General features: G+C 42.8%; 1 protein-coding gene across 1 annotated transcript in view; it reads right to left on the reverse strand.

Moving 5' to 3' along the window:
• NLRP5 (NLR family pyrin domain containing 5) overlaps positions 1–16,679 on the reverse strand; it is a 29,763-nt gene extending 13,084 nt beyond the window's left edge. The window contains exons 1-6 of the mRNA XM_060085094.1: positions 16,323–16,679; positions 13,404–13,481; positions 8,145–9,741; positions 6,959–7,126; positions 3,073–3,237; positions 1,162–1,332 (exon numbers count right to left, since the gene is read on the reverse strand). Of these exons, the coding sequence (XP_059941077.1) occupies positions 1,162–1,332; positions 3,073–3,237; positions 6,959–7,126; positions 8,145–9,741; positions 13,404–13,481; positions 16,323–16,611 (2,468 nt within the window). The 5' untranslated portion in view covers positions 16,612–16,679. The remainder of the gene's footprint in view (positions 1–1,161; positions 1,333–3,072; positions 3,238–6,958; positions 7,127–8,144; positions 9,742–13,403; positions 13,482–16,322) is intronic.
• Between the last annotated feature and the right edge of the window lie 821 nt (positions 16,680–17,500).

The raw sequence follows: 17,500 nt of genomic DNA on the forward strand, positions 1-17,500 counted from the left end.
TTATCAGCCCATAGAAGCCCCAACCCCCTTTCCTTTGTCTAGTCACTTCTCCACAATTCATTACCTTTTGTTAAAATGGTATATAAGCTCCTGAGTCTAACTGCTTCTTCAGGTTTTTCACTTCCTTTCTGTGAAGCCCCCATGCCCATTAAAAAAAAATTAACATCAATAAAATTTGTATGCCTTTTCTCCCGCAAATCTGTCCATTGTCTGTTTAATTTGCAGGCACCAGATACTGATCATAAGAGTGTAGAATAAAGTTTTTCTCCCCCCGCCCCGCCACAGGTTGATGGCTAGGAGGTATGTTGGCTTCCACTGTGATTTTTCTTCCCCCTTCTGGGCTTGAAAGGGTCATTTGTGCCACTTGGTTTTCAACTTTTGCTCTGATTCAGAACCAAACTCCCACTGAAGGAGGAAGCTCCTGCCATGGCATGCTTTGGGAGTGGTGGGGAGAAACAACCTTGTCCAAATTGTGGGATGCCAAGGAGGAAATTCCCAGGTAACAGATCAGTTCCCTAGGTATCAAACGGGGGCTCAGATTTTAGTTGTGCCTTTTATTCCCTGTATGACCTGAGACAAGAGACTTCCCTTCTTTTGGATTCTGTTTTCCTTATCAGCAAGTGGGAGGAAAAAATTCCCAGCTGGTAGGTTGCTTGTGAAAATGATGTTAATGGGAGAGAACACTTAGCACAGAGCCTGGTGCTTAAGGATGCCATAGACGGCAGCTTAGCCACAATCTTACGTCTCTTTGGGATTTTGGCATTGGAGAAAGTTTCAAGTATATAGTACAGTATTGTTAACTATAACCTGAATGCTGTATGTTAGATCCCCAGAACTTATTCCTCTTATAACTGGAAGTATATACCCTTTGACACATATCTCCCCATTTCCCCAACTCCCAGCCTCTGGAAACCTCCATTCTACTCTGTTTCTTCAAATTCAGCTTCTGCTCTGGTCTTTTATATCAGTTTGGAGTTAGTCAGTAGCAAAGACATAGATGTTAGTTTTTGGGTCTTTCTCAAACCTTCACATTGGGCTCTCCCATGAGGTCCCATCTCCCATTCTAACCCTCGGCTTACGCATCAGTCAATTCCCCTCCCTTTTCCCCCATGACTTGGATGATCTCAAGAGAAGATAACTCTGGTGAACAGTTCAACTCACATAAGCTTCTGCAGGGTGCACTGTGTGACCTTCAAGGCATCACAGAGAGACTTTATGCTCTGGTCCGTCACCTTATTTCCTGCCAGGCTCAGGGATTTCAGGCTGATGGATGTCACAAGCATTTGGGAGATCACCTGACAACAGGTGTGGGTTAATTCACAGTGATCCAACCTGCAGAGACAGGCAAGGGGAGACACATCCTCACCTCCTCCCGGAAGCAAGCCATCTCCCCTCCTTCCCCGCACGGCAGCCACTCAGTCCATTTGGCTGGTTCCTGGATGCTGTTCGCTCTGGCCTGAGGGTCTGAGCATTTGCTGTTTCTGTTTGCAACACCCCTCCTCATCCCAGCCCCAGGTCTTTTTGTGGTTCAATTTTCCATTCACTCTCCAGAGTGTCATTTCTTCTGAGTAAGTGGGTCTCACTACCTTCCTTAACTATGCCTGCCCTGCCCTACCCAACCTCATCCTCTTGCTTCAGTATTATTTTATTCATAGCAATTATCAAAAGCTGACATCTCATATATTTATCTGACATATAACACTGTATAAGTATCAGGTGTAACTTGATATATTTACACATTGCAATATGCATACATTGATTTGATACATTTATATATTGCAATATGATTGCCAGTGTAGCAGTAGCTACAACCTGTATCACATCACATGTTATCATTTCTTTTTTTTTGTTTTTGGTGGGAATAATTAAGATCTAGTCTCCTGGCAATTTTGATGTTTATAATACAATACTGGGGCGTCTATAATCATTATACTGTGCATTAGATCTCCAGGACCTATTTATCTATTGGCAAGTTGGTACCCTTAAATAGTATATCCTCTAGGCCTGATGTGTCACATAATCTGCCGTTCTGCAAGTAGCTTTACCATCTGAAAAATGGAGATAACTGCTACCAATCACAGTGGTGCTTGTGAGGATTAAAAGAGTAAATACCGCAGCCAGGCATTGCTCTAACTGTGCAAACCTGTTCTTGCTTTTACCTGGATGCAGAGTTGGACTACATTTCACAGCCTGCCTTGCAGTGAGTATGATCACACAACTGAGTTCCTGCTAAGAGAATATGAGGGGAAGTGATTTGAACCACTTCTGGGTCAGGTCCATAAGACCTCCAGGTTTCCCCAAGCTCCCTCTGCTTCTATAAGCAGACTGCCTGTGCCCAGCAGGGTCTTGGAAGCTGTGTGTTAACAGTAGGACCTGGGCTTCCCTGGTGGCGCAGTGGTTAGGAATCCGCCTGCCAATGCAGGGGACACAGGTTTGAGCCCTGGTCCACGAAGATCCCACATGCCACAGAGCAACTAAGCCTGTGTGCCACAACTACTGAGCCTGCACTCTAGAGTACGAGAGCCACAACTACTGAGCCTGTGTGCCACAACTACTGAAGCCTGCACGCCTAGAACCCGTGCTCCGCAACAAGAGAAGCCACCACAAGAAGCCTGTTCACTGCAACAAAGAGTAGCCCCCGCTCACTGCAACTAGAGAATGCCTATGCGCAGCAACGAGGACCCAACACAGCCAAAAATTAATTAATTAATCAAAAAGAAATATAATGTTATATAGGTTTCATATATACAAGTCAATGTTACCACAATAAAAAATAAATGTTTTAACAGCCTAAATAAAATTGGTTTTTGCCAGAAAAAAAATTGAAAGTTACTTTTTTCTTGTGGTGGTGAAATATACATAACACAAAATTTACCATCTTAACTTTTCAGTGTAAAATTCAGTGGCATTAATTATATACACACTGTTGTGCAGCCATCGCCACCAACCTTATCCAGATTCCTGATCCTCTATAATATTTTAGCAGCTTTCTGTGAATGATTATTTCAAAATAAAAAGTAAAAACAATAAAGCCCTGAAATCCGCAAAGCAAAATCCATACCCAGGACTTACCTCAGAGACTCCAGCAAACAGTTTGGGTGCTTTACTGCTTCACATGCCATCATAACATCTCTATCCTTCAGGTGAGTGCTTTCCAAGTCCAGGTATTTAATATTTCGGTTGATAAGAGTTAGCCAGAGGTGACGGAGACCAGGGGTAATCTGGGCACCTGTAAATCTACAGAAGAGGAAAGAAAACACTAGTCAGACATTTGGGTGACATTTGGGTGACACTTGGTTGTATCCTAATGTTTCCTTCTTGCTCTTTCTTCCATTTCAACTCTGATCTCTCATTATTTGCATTTACAATTGCCCCTCAAATAACATGGATTTAAACTGCACGAATCCACTTACATGGATTTTTTTTCAATAAATATATAAAAATATATATGTAGAACATTGTGTGCAAAACTTATACTGAAGTGGATAGCCTATCATTACACAGGAATAAGGTGAGTGATATTCAGTATAAAATTAATGTGTTTGTTTTCTCACTGTTTTATAACTTTGCTTTCAAAGAATTGCATTACTGTACAGTCTGCCTTTCTCTCTCATCATTGTAGACACTGTATCAGCTGATCATCACAGGTGTTTTTTTTTAATGTAACAATGTTTCCAATACTGTATTATGAGTGTGACTGTAATATGGATGCCATAAAAATTTTATAATGATTCATTCATTAGTGTACAGGCTAGGCTACCATAAAGCAATCTTATTGCTGCTTCTTCATTATCTATGCATGAATCATTATACCTGTAAATAAATATGAATTTCTTTCACATTGTGTTTTCATTTTTGATGTTCACTGTTACACGTATGTATATACACATATGTATGTTATACATATAACATATAAAGTATTTTGTATCATATAATTTTTTTTTTTTTTCTTTTTTGCGGTATGCGGGCCTCTCACTGTTGTGGCCTCTCCCGTTGCGGAGCACAGGCTCCGGATGCGCAGGCCCAGCGGCCATGGCTCACGGGCCCAGCCGCTCCGCGGCATATGGGATCCTCCCAGACCGGGGCACGAACCCGTATCCCCTGCATCGGCAGGCGGACTCTCAACCACTGCGCCACCAGGGAGGCCCTGTATCATATAATATTGATGGAGATTCTGACAAATGATTCCCCTTATAAATAGACAATGTCAATTTATGGTATCAATAAATACAGTACTGTAAAAATGTACTTTCTCTTCCTTATGATTTTCTTAATAACATCTTTTCTCTAGCTTACTTTATTGTAAGACTACAGTATATAATACATATATAAATATGTATTAATTGACTATGTTATTGGTAAGGCTTCTGGTCAACAGGAGACTATTACTGGTTAAGTTTTTGGGGAGTCAAAAGTTACGTTTGGATTTTTTTTTTTTTTTTTTTTTTGTGGTACGCGGGCCTCTCACTGTTGTGGCCTCTCCCATTGCGGAGCACAGGCTCCGGACGCGCAGGCTCAGCGGCCATGGCTCACGGGCCCAGCTGCTCCGCGGCATGTGGGATCTTCCCAGACCGGGGCACGAACCCATGTCCCCTGCATCGGCAGGCGGATTCTCAACCACTGCGCCACCAGGGAAGCCCTACGTTTGGATTTTTGACTGCATGGGGCCAGGGCTTGGCATTGTTCAAGGGTCAAAACAATTCCTGCATTGTTCAAAGGTCAAAAGTATCTTATCTTAAAGCAGCAAATACTTGACTACCTATGATGCATCAGTCACTGGGAAGAGTGTATTAAACAAATGCTAATATTCTGTGCCCTATGGAGCTTAACCTATCAGGGAAGACATTCAAAACAGGCAAAAGAGTTATGCATAAGAAAGCTAAAAATAGAGCTACCATAGGATCCAGCAATCCCACTCCTGGGCATATATCCAGAGAAAGCCATAATTCAAAAAGATACATGTACCCCAATGTTCACTGCAGCACTACTTACAATAGCCAGGACATGGAAGCAACCTAAGTGTCCATCAACAGATGAATGGATAAAGAAGACATGGTACATATATACAATGGAATATTACTCAGCCATAAAAAGAACAAACTAATGCCATTTTCAGCAATATGGATGGACCTAGAGATTATCATACTAAGTGAAGTAAATCATACAGAGAAAGACAAATATATGATATCACTATGTGGAATCTAAAAAAAAATGGTACAAATGAACCTATCTACAAAACAGAAATAGAATCACAGATGCAGAAAACAAACTTATGATTACCAAGGGGGAAAGGGTGGGGGAGAGCTAAATTGGGAGATTGGGATTGACATATACACACTACTATATATAAAATAGATAACTAATAAGGACCTACTGTATAGCACAGAGAACTCTACTCAGTACTCTGTAATGACCTATATGGGAAAAGAATCTAAAAAAGAATGGATGTATGTATATGTATAGATAATTCACTTTGCTATGCAGCAGAAACTAACACAACATTGTAAATCAACTATACTTCAAAAAATTTATTAAAAAAGAATGAAATATGTTATAGTTCATTAAGAATACAGCTACAGATATCTAGCCAAGTTCAAGTTGCAGGAAAAAGTCAAATGTCAGACTGTGCAAAGTGATATCATTTGGATTAAAAACTTCATATGCCACTATATATTTATAATTCTATGGAAAATTTATGAGAACATGTGAAAGTAATTAGGCAAACAGGAAGCTGAAGAGGCATCAGGGGACTTACTGAAAATCCTTTGTACTTCCTGAATCTCTTTACCATTATCATGTATTAGGGTTGAATGACAAATACAGTGATGACATGGATTTTTTTTTTTAGAGTTACTGTTTTTTTTAAACATCTTTATTGGAGTATAATTGCTCTACAATGGTGTGTTTTTGCTGTATAACAAAGTGAATCAGCCATACATATACATATATCCCCATATCTCCTCCCTCTTGCATCTCCCTCCCACCCTCCCTATCCCACCCCTCTAGGTGGTCACAAAGCACCCGAGCTGACCTCCCTGTGCTATGCGGCTGCTTCCCACTAGCTATCTATTTTATATTTGGTAGTGTATATATGGATGACATGGATTAAAGCAAGTGACAGGGTGTAACAAGAGCTTAACATAGGGGCAGCTAGTGGGAAGGGATCCCCAAGGGAAAAACAGTTAATATAACAGCTGACAGAGAAATCAAGTTTGGTGTAGGACTTAAGGTGAACAAAGCATTATTCCTTATTCTGGGATCACCAAGCTCCTTGGCTCAGCCCAGTTTAAGGAAACTAATTAGGGAAGAGATAGAAGTGGCCAGGAGAGGAAAATGTTTGCAGCCAAGAACTTGACTTGGTCTAGTCTTGAGTGTCACATGTACTTCACTTGGTCCTGGAGGGAATAGAACCTTTGTTGAAGTAGAACAAGCCCTTCATTTCCTGCTCTAGGTGTCTGGTAAGTACCCTGGCGTCTCCAACAGACCCAGGAACTTATTGGGTTGGCCCAAAAAGCTCATTTGGGTTTTTCCTTAAGATGTTATGGAAAAACCTGAACGAACTTTTGGGCCAACCCAATATATTGGGTATTTAAATATGTTACCTTATTAGCCTAAAACATTAAGGACTGATTTAACGGCTCTCACAGATCATGCACTTTGATCTTGCTATTGCCTCATGCTCTACCATTTATTGAAATGAGCCTCCCTCACTTTTCCCCCACTAACAAACTCCTATTCATCCTTCAAGACCCTGAGTAAATGAACCCACCTTAGTAATCCCTTCACAAGGTCTTTAGTCATTCCCCATCCTGTGCTTTTGGGAACTTGGTTCCTATACCTTCCATGGCACTTATTCCCTCCAAATACTTTTTATAGATTGGTCTTCCTCACTAGGTGGGAGAGGAGAGCCATGATACAGCCAGGCAGAGGGACATGTACAAGGGTTGGGAAGCCTTACATCAGGTTCTGTATTTTACAGGTTGGCTGCCTCAGCTTGATGCAGAGGGTCTTCATGGCCTCTTCACTCAAGATGCTGCCGCTCAGGTCGAGCTGTCGTAGGCTTGGGTGGGTGCTGAGCACAGAGCAGAGGTGTTCCCAGTGCTCATCATGGGTTTTGATCTGCAGGCTATGTTGGAGAAGGAAATAAGCATTTGCTTCCACAGGATGGATTCTGACATGAACAACTGCCCCAAAAATGCCCGGGGAGAGAAACCAGTATTAAGGCGGGACAGGGATGGTTTTAGAGACTCTGAGGCCAGTGTAGCAGATCTCACCTCATGCTCTGGAGAAGTGCTCTCATAACCACCTGCCTCCTGAATATTTCGACACCCACGGGGCACACCTCCAGCTCTCGAGTAAGGTTTGTACTGAAATTCTAGCTCCCCCTTGAATGTCAGAGGGTACAGCCTCTACTGAAAACAGTATGGAGTTCCCCCCCAGATTAAAAATAAAACTACCACGTGATCCAGCAATCCCACTTCTGGGGGGTATATCAAAGAATTGAAATCAGGATCGCAAAGAGATATTTGTACTCTATTATTCACAATAGCCAAGACATGGAAACAACCCAAGTGTCCATCAGTGGATAAGTGGATAAAGAAAATGTGGTATACACACAAAATGGAATATCATTCAGCCTTAAAAGAGAAGAAAGTCCTGCCATTTGCAACAACTGGGATGAAGCTAGAGGATATTATGCTAATGGAAAAAAGCAGTAACAGAGAGACATGCATGATCTCACTTACATGGGGATTCTAAAATAGTCGAATTCATAGAAGCAGAATGTAGAGTGGTGGTTGCCTGGGGATGGGGGTGGGGGAAATGGGGAGATGTTGGCCAAAAGGTACAAAGTTTCAGTTATGCAGGATAAATACATTCTGGAGAGCTAATGTACAACAATGTGCCTAGGGATAGTAGGTAGTCTTAAGTGTTTTCACCACACACACACACACACACACACACACACACACACAGAAAATGATAACTATATGAGGTAATGGGTATGCTAATTCACTTGATGGTGATGATTATTTCAGGTACATCAAAACACCAAGGCATACATCTTAAATATACACAATTTTCCTTTGTCAATTATAGCCCCCCTCCCAAAGATGGAAAAAAAATTGCAGAGGTAAGGTACTCACCCTTGGGGAATGCTGGGCCATGCCTCAGCAAATTCATGCTTTGGGACCTCTCTGACATCCAACCGAATTTTCCGTAAATACTGGCAATGCCGGAAACAGAAAGAAGACACTATTAAGTCCATTGGCCGGTTCAGTGGAAGCCACACTTCTTGGAAGCTGTTCAATGCCGAGCGAACAAACTCGTCATCCTGTGTCTCAAAAAGACAGTAGAAGGCGTCAAGGAAGTCTAGCGGGGCAGTGGTGTTGGTGTGTTGACCCAACAAAGAGATCCAGTGCAGAAGCCTCTGCTTTGCCACCAGGGGGACAGGACATCCCAGGAGGGTTCCCAGCGCCCCCATCACCTCTTTGCTCATGAGGCCAAACAAGAACCTCTTCATCTGGACCAAGTGGACGTTGAAGTCGATTTGCTTGAGTTCCATCAAACTCTTTACATTCTCAGTGAACAGAGGGTAGGGGTCCCCCTCTCCTTCCAATCCTTCCAGGACATAGTACAAGGCAGCAAAGAACTCCTGGAGGCTGAGGTGTAAGAACATGTAACACTCTTCACAGCAGCTGCCTTGGAGAAGGATGCTTGTGTGAAACAGAGCGGAGAGCTCAGGCTCCTTCAGTCCGTGAATGCCCAGGTCATCGCTGTAAAACATGAACTTCGTATTCCACACACCTTCCACAGCCATCTGGCACAAGCCCTTCAAGGTGACTCTTTCTTCCTGACGCAGACAGCTCCTGACTGCATCTTTTGGAGCGAGCTGATGGAACACGAATGAGGCATACAAGCCCGTGAGAGTCTGGCAAGGGATGGAAAGGCTCTTTCCTGGTGCCTCTTGCAGCTTGAGAGCCTCACAGACCAGGGAGCACACGACGGACACCTGGCACTTGTCAAACACCTCGTGGTTGCCCACTACTGAACGCAAGGTTTGCATCTTTTGATGTTCATGCTTCATATGCTCAAGAATCAACTGCATCCTTTTTTCCACTGAGAGTCCCCCAACCAACAGGTAACGGGGAGACAGGAGCACGGATTGGAGCTTTTCTATGCCTGAGTCTCGGACGGTGATGATCAGGGAAGACTCGGGGAGCAAGACCTTCTTCAGAAGACTGTGCATCAAGACGGACACGGGTTGCTTCTCCGCCCAGTCTCCAGAGAGATTTGAGTCATTGTCTTTGAAGGCGAGGTCCAGGTCCTCAAATCCATCAACCACAAACAAGAGCCTTTCTGGTTGGGACAGGATCCCCTCCACCTGGACCTGGGTGTCTGGCCACTGCCTGGAGATTAACTCTGCAAAGCTGCACTCCCTCTTCCACTGTACCTCTCTGGCGTGGAGGAAAAAGACATAGGAGAACATGCCCTGGTAGAGCTCACCTTGTGCCCAGAACAGCAGGATCCTTCTGGCCAGAGCCGATTTCCCGATTCCCGCCTTTCCGTGTAGAACCACAGTGAGAGGCCGGAAGCCCCCCTGGTCTGGATTAAAAGCCCCCAACAACACGTGCACATCTGGACAGTCAGAGGCAAATTTTTCAAAGTTGTGGTGTGCATCCAGCTTCGTGGAGAATTTCCTCATCACGTGACTCTTATAGTCCTGTTGGTCATCTCTGTGGCCTGAGTCGGACAGGAGAGAGGAAGAACGAGACAGAGAGTTTGAAGAAAGTCTGGGTTTTAGTAAAAAAGCTAGCAAAAAAGCAAAACAAAAACCGCAGACCTAGTGGATCCTCAGTCAGACGGCCTAACAGCTGTGGGTCTTTTGTTTCTTCCTAGCAACGTACATATAACAAGCTCTGTCCCTCGTACCAAGATCACTTCCTCAAAGCTTACGGATGTTCTGCAAAATAGCTCTGTGTCCCTTTCACCTGATTTCTCTTTCCAGGACTTCATACCTGACAGGTTACATTTTTGTTTGCTTATTATCTGTCTCCCGCAATGGATTCTGTGCAGAGACTTTGCTACTTGCTACTGTATCTTCAGTATTTGTAACAGTACCTGGTGCCCTGTGGACACGCAGCTACGTATTCACTGAATAATCTACACTGAACATGCCTATGTGGTCTCTGAAAGACAGAGAAGCTTGGGGGAGCTGAGGATGTGTGCGTGGCCCTGCGTTCCAGACCTCGGGATGGGTGTGCACGTTCAGTTCCAGCCCAGGAGTCCTGGGCTACTGTGGAGAAACAGCTCCATGTGACAGGGGACCCTGCTCTTTACGAGGAGGTAAGCACAGCCTTTGAAGTTAGACCGGTCCTGCCTGGAACTCAAAGCTCTACAGTTTCTGTGATTTGGAACAAGTTGCCTCATTTTCTGGACCTCCATTTCCTCACCTATAAGATGAGATGGACATCCTCTTCAAGGGCTGTGACAAATATTTAAGGAACACAAAGTGCATTCAATATTTATCGGCACAGGGCTTGGCAAAGATGAGCAATGGCCACTATTATCATTACAAAGTGTAATTCTTTCAACCTTATCCTCTTTATTTTATTCCCAACATTTGTCATAAATGGCAATTCTTTTATGTGCTTAATTATCTAGCTCCCAGCTTCCAAGGTGAGCTCCATGAGAAAAATACCTTGTCATTTTACCTCCATACCTGTAGCCTCTTTAACAGTCTCTGACATCCAATAGGTATGCACTAACATAAAAAATTAGATGATCATACTAGGTGAAGTAAGTGGGACAGAGAAAGACAAGTATCATAGATATCACTTATAGGTAGAATCGAAGAATGGATACAAATGAACTTCCTTACAAAACAGCAGGAGACTCACAGACCTAGAAAAGAAACTTATGGTTACCAAAAGGGGAAATGGGGGGGGAGGGAGAAAAATATACGCACTACTATATCTAAAATAGGTAACTGATAAGGACCTACTGTATAGCACAGGGAACACAATATTCTGTAATAACCTATGTGGGAAAAGAATCTGAAAAAGAAGAGATATATGTATATGTGTTACTGAATCACTTTGCTCTACACCTGAAATGAAACACAACACTGTAAATCAACCATACACCAATATAAAATAAAAATTAAAAAAAATTTAAAATTCCTATCCGGTCCCTTACATTTGCTGATACTACCATTATCTTTAAAAAAAAGAGAGAGCAAGACTCTCTCTATACAAACGCATGAGACAGTGACTAGCCCTACATAAAATCTCTACACAAAAGTTCTAAATCTTAAACTTCATTGTTCTGCATCAGGAAGGTCATGAACAGATCTGTATTAACAAGTAGCAGACCCTCTGAGATCTGAACAAGTTCTATTTGCTGAGGTCACACTGATGTATTATCTTCTGTCAAAAGGACAGACTGTGCTCCTGGGTTGTAGGTTTTTGTAGAGGTAGAGGAACCCCAGAAAGATAGGCTGCAGTTGAATTCAACCCTTCTTTGCCTCTTCCTCAGCCGCTTTTTCTTTTTCTTCTTTTTTTTAAAACTGAAGTACAGGGGCCTCCCTGGTGGCGCAAGTGGTTGGGAGTCCGCCTGCCGATGCAGGGGATACGGGTTTGTGCCCCGGTCTGGGAGGATCCCATATGCCGCGGAGCGGCTGGGCCCGTGAGCCATGGCCGCTGAGCCTGCGCGTCCGGAGCCTGCGCGTCCGGAGCCTGTGCTCCGCAACGGGGGAGGCCACAACAGTGAGAGGCCCGCATACCGCAAAAAAAAAAAAAAAAAAAAAAAAAACTGAAGTACAGTTAATTTAGAATGTTGTGTTATTTTCAACTATATAGCAATGTGATTCAGTTTTTATATATTTATATAAATATTTGTATACATCTATATTTATTTATATATATTTATGAGTATATATAAACACATATTCTTTTTCAGATTAGTTTCCATTATAGTTTATTATAAGATATTGAATATAGTTTCCTGTGCTATACCGTAGGTACTTGTTGTTTACCTATTTTATGTACAGTATTGTGTATATATACAATGGAATATTACTCAGCCATAAAAAATGAAATAATGCCATTTGCAGCAACATGAATGGACCTAGAGTTTATCATATTAAGTGAGGTAAGTCAAAGACAAATATTATATGATATCACTTATATGTGGAATCTAAAAAATGATACAAATGAACTTATTTACAAAATGAATAGACTCACAGACATAGACAACAAACTTATGGTTACCAAAGGGGATACTAGGGGTCGGGGGGGGGGAGACACCTTTTCTTCTTCCATGGATTTAATGATCATGTCTGTACTTAAGAGTTCCAAATATTGTTCTCTAGTGCTGATTTCTTCCCTAGAAATCCAGGATCATATGTCTAACTCACTACCTTAAAGGGACCTCAAATTCAATGCACCAAAAACTCATTTCAGCTTTTACCTCTAACCAAAAACTTACTCCTTCTAGTAAGTTTCCTGTAAATGATAATTAGAAAGAAGCTTCTATTTCTGAACTTACTTTGGAACAGATATTTGGCTCATTCCCTTATACAGAAATCTAATTTTAGCCCCACACCATCACTCTACAGTAGTTTTTCATCAATAAAATGGGGATATTAATACCTCCCTCATGAGATGGGTGTAGGATCCCACGACACAATCACAAAATGTGAGAACAGCGCCCGGCCCATGGCAAGTATTCTAGAAATGTCGTCATTGTTGGTATTTGTTACTACCCATTCCAACTGAAAATGGACAATACTGACAGCTATTAGGTTTTCAAATATTTGTCCAAGGAATGATTAAAGTAACCCACACCTGCCAACATAAGTTATGTTGTACAGATGGAATAAAAGCCCAGCTTGAAGTGATTTCAGAGTTTGAAATTTACTTCATTGACTTTTGGGACTTCCCTGGTGGTCCAGTGGCTGAGACTCCACGCTCCCAAATGCAGGGGGCCCAGGTTCAATCCCTGGTCTGGGAACTAAGATCCCACATGCCATGCCACAACTAAGAGTTCACATGCTGCAACTAAGATCCTGAATGTGGCAACGAAGATCCCGTGTGCCGCAACTAAGACCCTGTGCAGCCAAATCAGTCAATCAATCAATAAATATTTTTGAAAAAAATCATTGACTTTCAACATCACCATCCACTAGGTTGTCTAAACAGAAAGGTGGGAGCAATTCCTGAACCTCTGTTTTTCTGAAACCCTCAACACCAAATTCTACTAGATATATCTACCCCATATCTTACTGAGATATTACTAACTTAGATCTCAATAAATAGTTTTCTGTGATAATTTCCTTATACATAAATGTTAATAGCAGCATCATTCATACACATCCATTTTCCACCCCCCTCTGCCCCACTAACTTGGTACTTCGTCCATGCTTGGACCTTGGTCCGTCTTTGTTGGTGTAGAATGTTCTGGTATTTCAGCCAGTAAATATTCTGCAATAGAGAGTAGACGAGATAATGTCTCAATAAAGTCACAGCAATTCCCCAAATCAGGGATGAGCACATCCTCTGCCCAAATTACTGAGGGCAATGAAGACTAGGCTCAGGATCTCACAGTTTATTCCATGACTAGTCTGAAATGAGGAAAATGGAGACAGACCCTCAAATACCACCAGCACGGTGAAGCAGCAGAGATTTATAGTAAAGAGTGTCTGATTTTGAGCACGTAAATGTACATTTCAGTCCCATTTTTGCTGTATGATCCTGGGTAGGTCATATAATAAGACAGTATATTATGGTTATTAAGAGTTAATTGTCAAGGGCTTCCCTGGTGGCTCAGTGGTTAAGAATCTGCCTGCCAATGCAGGGACACGTGTTTGAGCCCTGGTCCAGGAAAATCCCACATGCCACGGAGCAACTAAACCCATGTGCCACAACTACTGAGCCTGCGCTCTAGAGCCCGTGAGCCACAACTACTGAGCCCATGTGCCACAACTACTGAAGCCCACGGGCCTAGAGCCTGTGCTCTGCAACAAGAGAAGCCACTGTGATGAGAAGCCCGCACACCACAACGAAGAGTAGCCTCCACTCGCTGAAACTAGAGAAAGCCTGCATGCAGCAATGAAAACCCAAGGCAGCCAAAATAAATAAATGAATCAATAAATTTAACAAAAGAAGAGTTAATCATCAAGAGTCATCTTAAACACCTCTCTCGACCGTCAGAATAGTTAGTTTACTCAGATGCCTGTGAGTTCTCCAAATAGAGGTACCTTCAACTCATAAGCTCTAACATTGACCAATCCTCCCTCCCCCTCTCCCTCCCCCATCTACTTGCTGCGAAACAGCTCTCCCAGTATTTCCTGGGATGAGGCAATGGAACCCCATCCACCCCGTCACTCATGCCAGAAACTTGGGTACCATGCTTGATACCATATTCTCCCTCTGCATTTAGTCCTCAAAAACTGTTGTGTCTGCTTCCAAAATATCTTCCAATTCCATTTCTACTTTTTCTTTAACTGCCATCATCACCCTAGTCCAAGCTGCCTTTATTTCTCCCATGGGATGCTAGAATGGACCCCTAACTGTTCTCCCCGCATCTACTCATGACTCTTTCCAGACCACTCATGACTTCAGCAACAATGTTGAAATGCCAGTTTGACTATTTCTACCCCTACCCCTTTAAAACTATTTAATTGCTTATGCTTTGCTATTAAAATTATTTTCAAGATGCTGTCTGACTTCTAGACCATCCTTTTTTTTTTTGCGGTACGCGGGCCTCTCACCACTGTGGCCTCTCCCGTTGTGGAGCACAGGCTCAGCGGCCATGGCTCATGGGCCTAGCCGCTCCGTAGCATGTGGGATTTTCCCGGACCGGGGCACGAACCCGCATCCCCTGCATCGGCAGGTGGAGTCTCAACCACTGCGCCACCAGGGAAGCCCCTAGACCACCTTTTTATCTTCATCTCCTGCCATATTCTCTCCAATGCTTCATGGTCTATCCAACCTCTTTCTTTGTTAAAGAGTTCATAATGTTGCTCTCTTTTGCTCAGAATGTTCTTCTCTACCCAATTAGCTCAGTTAATTCCTTTTCTTCATTTTTGTCTCAGCCTAAACCTTACTTCCTCTAGGAAGTGATTCTAGTCTTCACATATTTTTCTACACCATCCATTTAAAAAATTGCCTATTTATCCCTCTTCCCTATTGCATTGCAAGCTATAAATCTCTGGCACATGACACATGAGAATTTAAAGATACGCAAAATGAATGTTAAGTAATTTTTGTCACATATTAGGTCAAGAACTTGTTCAACTTGTGTAACTTGGTAGAATCTCTATTTTAGCTTCTGTCATGGGGAACCTATTTTTTGGGTGAGTTTGAAAATCAATAGCAGGGCACATGACAGCTTCAACATGGTATTTAGACTGGGGTACTGATTGGTAAATACCAACTATTATTTTAATTTTATAACCCTTATTTCCTGTGAATAATACTAATATGTTTTCCACCCAGGGCTTTTTTGAGGCTCCAAAGGAATAGCTTCTGTTCAAGTCCTTTGCAGCTACAGCTGATGAGCTACATATAGGCATGTAATACCTGTAAGTCTTTAGGGCCAATCTGATTGCTTACACTTGGGGCTCTTCGTTAAGTTTTTGTCCACAGTTGAGGAGACAATTCCTCCTGATGAAGGAGAGCTATTATTTTTTTCTACTAACTTTCTCCTAAATACCTTAAGATAACTACACAATTTGATCTAAGTACGTTGCTATAATATGGGTACCAACATTCTGAGGAAGGTCAGTCCTTAGAGAAGTTCCTTGAACCTTAGTCCCTCAGTCTGGGGCAAGAAATAAGGGAGATGTCCATTGTACAGCCATAAGTGTTCTCAAAAAATGAGTGAAGCTTTGTTAACCACTTTCTATACATGATCTTATGGAACCTTTGCAACAGCACAGATAAGCATCACAGTTACTGTTCCCAGATGTGGAATCCAAGGGTCAGAGTAGGACAAAATTTGCCAGAAGTCATACTTGTGGTGGCACCAGAGCTACGCACTTCTGACTACAAATCCCATCTACTAACTTTGACCACATTCTCTCCAGATAGAGGGTTTATCTACCGATGTCTTCTCCTTCATTGTTTCACAGGCTGGAGATGACTCTATAGCTTCCAGCCAGGGAGGTTGACCAATGAGTCAGTTAACTCTCCTAGTTCAGACTCACGCTGTAGAGGTGGACCCCCTGAGAGAACAAGGATACCTTTCCCATTCCCATGGGAACTTGAGGTCACCTCCCTTTTCTCCTACCCCTAGATCTGCCCCAAATCTGTCTTACTCACTTTTCATCTCATCCCTGGCCATCTCTGAGAGCGCCAACAGGCTCATCTTTTCAAAGATGTCAATGGATATCTTCCAGGCAAAAGATTCTTTATAATGCTCATGCAAGAGGGAGGTGAGCTGTTCCGAATCGGCATTATCCACTTCAACCAGAGGAAAAGAGCAGGTTGCCGGTTCCGAAGCTCTTTCCTTTAGTAATGCCTTAAATATCTGAAACTCTTCTTTGTGTAGCTGCTTGAAACACCATTGTAGTCCATAGTTGGAAAAGGAGGATAATTTGGCTTCTCCCATCTTAACGCAAGGCTGAGAGCTCAGGTTTTGATGGAGAAGTAGATTCTTTGGTAAACGAAGCAAATGGGACCTGTTGGAAAAGTGACACGATTCAAAAGAGAACCTTGTATCAAATTCTCAAGTTTGTACAACCAGCCTCAATTGACTCACCAGATGGAATGACATTCTCTATTCCTCTTGTGAAAGATACTGAGAAAAGCCCAACTAACAGGTAACAATTCTTCATAGACTTATAATTACTTGACACCGTATCTATCTTTTTACCAGAATATAAGCTCTGGGATATTTTACTGCCTGTATCCCTAGTTCCTGAAATAGCATCTGGCACAGAGCAAGACTGAAAAACACCTGCCAGTGAATGATCTTGGCTAACAGGCTAGACTCAAGGGAATTGGCAAATAGGTTCCCACCACTTGCTGAAAATCAGTCACAGTTTTTAGAGCAGTTGATTCCGGTTGTGCCTGTTAACATAACATTCAGTTATACAAACACAGTAAAGATTTTTGGTATAAAAGTATACTGATAGGGTTTCCCTGGTGGCGCAGTGGTTAAGAATCCACCTGCTAATGCAGAGGACACGGGTTCAAGCCCTGGTCCGGGAAGATCCCACATGCCGCGGAGCAGCTGAGCCCGTGTGCCACAACTACTGAGCCTGCGCTCTAGAGCCAGCGAGCCACAACTACTGAGCCCGCGTGCTGCAACTACTGAAACCCGCACGCCTAGAGCCCGTGCTCCGCAACAAGAGAAGCCACCGCAATGAGAAGCCCATGCACCGCAACGAAGAGTAGCCCCTGCTCGCCGCAACTAGAGAGGGCCCACGCGCAGCAACGAAGACCCAATACAGCCAAAAATAAATAAAATAAATAAATTTAAAGGTAGATGAAGGAAG

Source organism: Mesoplodon densirostris, chromosome 19 (genome assembly GCF_025265405.1).
Source record: "Mesoplodon densirostris isolate mMesDen1 chromosome 19, mMesDen1 primary haplotype, whole genome shotgun sequence".
In the NCBI taxonomy this organism is placed as follows: Eukaryota; Metazoa; Chordata; class Mammalia; order Artiodactyla; family Ziphiidae; genus Mesoplodon; species Mesoplodon densirostris.